Source organism: Chaetura pelagica, unplaced genomic scaffold (genome assembly GCF_000747805.2).
Source record: "Chaetura pelagica isolate M959 unplaced genomic scaffold, ChaPel_1.0 scaffold191, whole genome shotgun sequence".
NCBI classification, from domain to species: Eukaryota; Metazoa; Chordata; class Aves; order Apodiformes; family Apodidae; genus Chaetura; species Chaetura pelagica.
The window spans coordinates 2528097-2535425 of NW_009952440.1; the positions used below are offsets into that span (position 1 = coordinate 2528097).

Sequence of the window (7329 nt, forward strand, 5' to 3'; positions counted from 1 at the left end):
CATGTATGGTTGAGAGAACTTGTTTCCAAGGAAGGTGACTGTCTTCCTAGGATATATGCATATATAACTGTCTTACTTCATTACGGTCATGTTTCAGAATCCTTCTTTCCAGGAGAATTTTCCCATATGTATTTATGTAGCTGAACTAAAAGATGGGAATGGGAAGAAATTTTCCTGTATTTCTACGACCTTCTGGGTGTTTTTTGAGAAAGGGTTTAAGCACTCTGTGCAATTCCCTACTATCTCTTTTATACAAAAGTGGCAGGGTCACAGCATTACAGCTGGCAGCACTGTCCTCCCATGGAGATTTATATTTTGTAAAAAATATACCCATGACTATTGTAGTCATACCACTGATGGCCAATCCTTCTTGTTCTTAACTAGTTATTAATAAAATTAGAGGAATCAGAACTACAATATTAGCCAGTGGATCAACTAATAATTTTGTTTAAAAGTTTAATAATTTTCTTCAGTTTAGCATCATTCTTCAGTTTAGCATGACTTGAGAATGACATATCCAGCCTTTCCAGTACTCTTCCAGAGAAACTCAGAGGATTTGTTATGTGGAAAGAAAGGTGTAATATTGCTATTATTTCTAAACAAGGTTTTTGTGTGTGCTTGTTCTTGTGAACAAACACATTGATTTAACATTCCTCTGGGAAAAAAATGACTAAAAAAGGTTAATATATGAGTCAGTTGCAGACATAAATCATGCAGCTATGAAAGGTTTCTTTTAAAGTTCTTTTTCAAGTATGCTTGCAGAGATTACAGAGGAAAAGATTTAGAAGACCTTCCCTTAAGACTAACACTTAGAAAAATCTAGTGGCTAAAGTATATCTGTATCTGCAAGGACAAAATGGGCAATTTTTTTGGTACGGCTTGTAGAAGATTTTTGTTGCACTTCCCTTTGTCCCTGGCAGAGAACTGCTGGTGGGAACTAACACAGTGTCCCCTCACTAAGCTTAGCCTTGGTGGCTTGGGAAGAAAGGGCTGTTCCCTTCCTGGCTAAGCTGGGCCCTAGCAGTGTGGGAAGGAAGGATTTCTAGAGGTGTTGATTCTCCTGTCAATCATCACAACTCCCCTAATAGCCAAAGTTCAACTTAAGCAAATCTGTTTACCAAGGTAAGAACTAGAACTTTGTGAGATCTTCAGCTGTAAGATTTCTTTAATGTAAAAAATAGGTATTAAAATACTTTTGTGGCATCAAAATGCAGGTTGCCTGTAAAATCCAATACATTTTAAGGGTTGAAAACCAAAATGCAAATAGAGTGGTTTTTTTTAAATGTTCTCTTTTGTAATAGTCTCATATTTTGTTTGGATTGGCAATGTTGTTGTCCAGCAATACAAGGACCCTTGAAAAATAAATGCCTCACGTAGTTATTTTGGCTGTTTTCCTTATTTTCTGCAATTGATAAGAAAGCAGAAGCAATTTGTCTGTGTTTTCAACCCTGTGAATCTTTACATCACTAGAAAGAATGGGTCTCTTCTGCAGCAACTGGTTGCTATGCCCATTAGTTGACAGTGGTTTCGTGATGAGATGTATATAAGATTAATTTTCTGTATAATACTTCTGAAAATTACTTGTAATGCACACCTGTTCCTTGTTGCAGAGACTTAGGGCTGCTTTAACCTGCGTTCTACAACAGGAAACTAACTCAAGGCAATGGTCCTGCACAGGCAGACATAATCTAATCTTGTATGGCTGTCAGGCCAGTGCAGCTGGAGATGATGGAGAAGATGATCCTTACATCATCTCCTTTTTGCTTTATGCTACAGAGGCTAGGCCTCCTGAGGGTTTCTTGGAATTCAGCAAAAAGTCAGGGTATGCTGAAATCTTCCACGGGGTTATGAAGAGATATGTAAGTAATAAAGGATTCTGGTTCACATACAAGGTTGACATACCTGGGACAACAAGAGGGATCCTGACACCTCAGGGCTCCTGTCCTTCCTCTCTTGTTGAAAATCATCTCTGCTTGAGCAGTGGTTCTGGTGTTTCTGATGGGTCAAGAGCCACAGTTTTAATAGGCTGTGCTTTCACTTGAAACAAAATTTGTTTTTTCCTGCTGCATCAGATTGTAATTTCTTTAGAGGTTCAGTATCTGCAACACAAGAAGATGTGCCTGTGTGGAGAGCAAACAAGTATGTAAACTGCCAAGGGAAACTAGTGCAGGTCTAAGGATAACTGAGGGGTTTATGAGGGAAAAACATAGTAAACTAAAATAAGAATGACTTTGAGACCCAGTGTGGCAGTGGAGTAAGGGGAATGTAATGGCTGTGGAGTAAGGATGCAGATTTTTCAAATTTACAGAAGCATGAGCTCAGAGACATCATAATTTTGTTTTAAAATTCTCCTCCTCTTGCCCTGGTACAATTCCTCCCAACAAATACCCTCTTACTGTCTTTTACACCAGATACGTTATCCTGATATTTACCAAATACACAAAACCAAAAAAGGCAGAACTGATCTACTCATTGGAAATGGTCTGTCTGTTGAATATTGTGCTAGCTTCCCATAGTATTGCCTGATCACTAGAAATGTATTTAATAACTGCACATTTTGTTTAAATATTCAAGACTATACCTTCAGCTTAGCTATATGTTAGATTAAAACAAAGTCATGTTGCACTGATGAAGTGGGCTGGACAGGGCAGGAGTGAATTGAATGTTAGTAAGAAACTAGCTTTATCCTTTTGCAAATGCCAGAGTTGTGACAAAGTTCCTACCCATACTGCCAGGTCTGTAGCAGTAGTGTCAGAGTCCGTTCCTCTCCCAAGGGGTTGCTTTAGAGACTCCAGGTGGCAATGCTTGATACAAACAAAGTAATTTATCTGAAGTTCTATGAAGTTACTGTTAGGGCACATGGAGTACCAGCTGCTCCCAAAGGGACAGGAGCTGGGCCCCAGGCACAACAACCTGACTTACATGGGCCTCACTAGCCAGGGCTCATGGTGATGAGACAGGTCCACAGGGCAGGATCAGGCCCCATGGAAGTAACCAGAGTCAGACATAGCCCTGGGATGACTGGCTGGGGCCACGGGGACAGCCCAAGGCCAAGATACTCAACCATTACATGATTCAACTATGTACTTATATCCCATAAAAGTGAAAATTGCACTGGAGCAGAGTCCCTGACATACAAAGTGGAATCACTTCACAAATGTGTTTCTCCTTGCTCATTGCTTGCTGCCATGATGCTGGGCATTCCAGGCTGATGAGAAGGAACATGTGGGTTGAAACCAGCTCGAGCCTGTTGTTCTTCTCCAAGTTCTTTTTGTTTGTTGTTTACTTTTCAGGGGCCAGGAATGCACACAGAACCCACCCAGGGCTGGTCTGGCTAACTTGGGAAGCTTTTGCACTTTTTTTATTAACCTGGGAACAAACAATTACACAGATGGTTGGTTCATTCAACTAATGCAACTGTTTATCTACAGTGGACGTCACCCTCTGGTCACCTTAACACTCAGTTCAGCTTTCATTGCAGTATCTGTCCTCAGTCACTCTGTAGCCTCTTCCCTGACCTGCCTTGATGGTACAAAGTTCTTGCTGAAGCTGAATTCCCATAAAGCTGGATAGGAAGTTGATTTATTCCTCTACAACAAAACAGAAGTAGCTCTGTTTACAGAATACAGCATGTTTTTATTTGTGATGCAGATTATTATTCTTCTGTCATTCTGCAGGTGTTTCTCCTTTTACCTCCCAATCTTATTTAAAGAAAGAAAAAATGTGGTATTTTTATACAAATCAGATGAGCATCAGTTTAGAGCTTTGGATGCTGCTGTGCTGTGTCTTACCCCTTCCATTTTAAGCCATTCTCTAATGAAAGAGCAGCTTTCTAGAAATTTAACTTCTGAGCGATAATACCAATTAATTTCATTGGATTAAATTTGCTATCACTTGGCTTCTGTACTTGTCAAAGTCGTACCTAAATAGCAGGCTGCATGGTGAATCACCTTCAGCAAAGAGCTTTGTTCATTGCCAGTTTAAAACTGGGAAAGGGAGAGACAGCTGTAAGCTATTTAAAAATATAACCAGGCACCAGTATAGCTATATATATATAGTATAGTTTATATACCACTATATATAGTATAGTATAGTATATAATAGGTTATTTTAATGCTGAGAATGTCTGCAAGAGGTGACTTTCCAGACTGGAGACAAACAAATGTTTACCTCCAATTTTGTGTGAATTTACTAGTGAGGAACTCACCTAATTTTTTTCATCCAGGGAGCTTGGAAGTGTCCATTGTTGTGGTTATATAGCCATATATATGGTATTTCAGTACATATTATGCACTGAAATGCACTTTGAATAATCCAGCGATCAAACTTTGAAGTTGAACTGGTAGATAATTTGTTCACTGGAACTGAAAACTAACGCAGAGTAAAGATACATTATAAATCCTTAGCAGTCATATTAATTAAACGCTGGAAAAAAATTCTGTTGAGATGTAGGCCTCTCTCACCACTTAAAGCTTCCTTTTTTTCAAGGACGTGTGATTCAGGAATTGCTTGTTGAGACTAGACCATAGTGCTTGTTTCTTCTCACAGGACTGCTAATTTTTTTCTTAATTTCTCTCAGATGCCCCAGGCTCTATGAGTAGGTATTGCTGCCACTTACCAGGTGGGACTGGCACAAGATTAAATTGTCCCTTTAGAAAGAGCTGTTGGTCCCAGTCCAAAAGAGAAGATGTCTAGTTCAATTTTCACTTCAAGCCATTCTCTAATGAGAATGGCTTAAACCATGTAAAAAATGGAAATGTAAACCATGTAAAAAATGCTTAAACCCTGTAAAAAAAAAACCAAAAACAAACTAACTCCAGTTTCAGTTTTAGATAGCATTTTTGAAATGCAGCCTGCAAATAGAGAATAGGCAAAGATAACTGGCAATTACCTTTCAGCTGATTGCATGGTCCAGTAGCCACTGGTGCTTGGGCAGCTGGCAAAGATGCAGTCAGAGAGTGTGATTGGACTCAATGATCTTAAATGTCTTCTCCAAACACAAGAATTCTGTGATTCTGTGAATGCTGCCATGGTGATGGCTGGTGCAGGCAGAACAAGAATTCGGAGAGTTGGCAAAGAAAGCTAGTGTTCCAAATAGGAATGTGTACATTGTATTATCTTACAGGCTTCAAACAATATTAACAATTTTAATAAGCAACACTACTTCATGCACGGTTGACCTGCTTTACAGGTAACAACTCAGTTGTTTCTGTTGGTTTTAAAGGCAGCAATGGAGAAGCCAATTAACCATCGATTGTTTGTGACAAGAATTTTGCAGGAGTTTGAAAGTGACACATTTTTTCCAGAAATTGACAAAGACTACAAACTTCTCACTGAGTGAGTATCAAGATGCATATTAGTCTTGTGTTCAGATGGAAGAATTATTAATCTAATTTGGATGCAGATGGGCCCTATTAAAGCCACGTTCTGGTTTGAATTGGGGGTGCTTTTCACTGTATTTTTCCTCAGTCATATTTTAGTTAGAACCTGGAATTGTACCTCACTGAGCACAGAGGGGTTGTTGGAACTTGTGTTCTTCAGCCTTCCATAACTTTTACAGTAAAGAATTCCTATTGTTTGTTTGCTTGAAAAATAACTTTCTTACTGTTTTCTCACTTTAGAATTACTCAAGTATTTACTAACCTTTATAACTCCCAGTGTGTTGTTAGTCAATGGGATTTAGCCTCTAGATGTCTGATAAATTGCCAAAGATTAATTAAATGCAGTTGGGCAGGGATGGTTGAGCTTTTACAGATTCATAAAGTTATTCCTTTCTCTTGAGAAAATTACTTCTTACTAACAAACTTAGGATGAACAACTATTAAACTGTAAGTTTCTGTCATTCACTCTGGTTTCTTCTATGTTATCCTTGCCATATTCCATATCTTACTTTCATGTCCTCTCCAAGAAGATTATATCCAACGGGCAGTAAAAAGGTGGCAAAGATGCAAATGTCTGCCTCAAGAACCAGGAAGGAGAGGACATCCTCTTCTTGCTACTCTCGTTTTGGTTCCCAGCTGGTTACAGACCAGCAGTGGAAGAAACAGAAAGCATGGCAAGACAAGCTCCCTGCAATGGGGCACAGGAATGGATTAGCACTACAGTGGGGGAGAACAGCTAAAGGCAAGACAGAAGGATACAGGAGAGACAAACAAGATGGCTGGGAAGTAGAAGTCACCTTTCTCAATTCTAACATGTTCTGAAGTGCTCTGTGCCATCTGATGAGCCCACCTCATGTCTGACCTAGAGCTCTCTTTTCTCCATCCTGGCTGTTCCTCAGGTATGGATTGATTTTGGCCAGTGTCCTGCAATCAGAATTTGGCCTTAAAGCATGAATTTACAACACAGCAGGTAATTCCATCACCAAAGTGGAAATCTGGTAGAATGAAACCTAGCAAATAAAAGGCAAAATGGAGCCAAACAGATTTTTTAAGTGTCTATTCATAAAAAGTGTTTAAATAAATCTGGAATACAGAGGAACACTTGGCATGGTAGGAGCCAGCTGCTTTAAGAAGCTTTTGTAGACTTGTGAGAAACTTTTACCTTAGCATTTTCTCATCCATCTGAGGAAAAGCAAAACAGCAAAACCTAAATGTGTTCTGAATCTATTCTGCCTGTGCAGACATGTTAAATAAAGTGTTGGAGGGTTTAATAAAAATGTTGAGGGTTTTTTTTTGTATTAAGCCATAAGGGTGGTGGATTTTTTTACATCACAGTATGCTTTCTTGATTTAGAAAGATGTGTGTACAAGTTGCTGATAGTAGTTTCTAATGATTTCTAAAAGTAGGTTGTGCTTGGTATACCTGTGGTAGGGATGGTGTTTTCATCTCCTTTTTCAAACAACTCTCTTTTCTAATTGATGGGATAGATGGCAGGTGACTCATAGTGATACTTTTATTTACTTGTTGCCTTTGCTTTTTCTTCTCCCTTCTCTCCAGATACCCAGGTGTCCCTGCTGATATCCAAGAAGAGAATGGCATCCAGTACAAATTTGAAGTGTATGAAAAAGCTGTCTCGGCACAATAAATAAGGCTTTCTATACTTCTGTATAAGGTTAGGCATTTTAAAACATGAGGTCTTATTGAGTACATATATATAGTAAATTACTGAAAGAAATTCCTGCTTCATAGTACAATAACCTCAGTAGTGAATGATTTCCAAAAGCACACCCCACACTTGGAATATACAACCTGCAGTGGAAACAGGAAGGTAGCTCTAAGAAACACCACAACTAAGGATGCATTAGACATTGTATTGATCTTTACAGTCCATGACAGCATCCCTAATAATTCCATGAGTAATGAAAGAACCTTTCTACCTAATAAAAGG

General features: G+C 38.9%; 1 protein-coding gene across 1 annotated transcript in view; it reads left to right on the top strand.

Moving 5' to 3' along the window:
- Positions 1-7069, top strand: part of DHFR (dihydrofolate reductase) — a 16552-nt gene extending 9483 nt beyond the window's left edge. The window contains exons 4-5 of the mRNA XM_010008399.1: positions 5225-5337; positions 6939-7069. Coding sequence (XP_010006701.1) covers positions 5225-5337; positions 6939-7026 — 201 coding nt within the window. The 3' untranslated portion in view covers positions 7027-7069. The remainder of the gene's footprint in view (positions 1-5224; positions 5338-6938) is intronic.
- Positions 7070-7329: the final 260 nt, after the last annotated feature.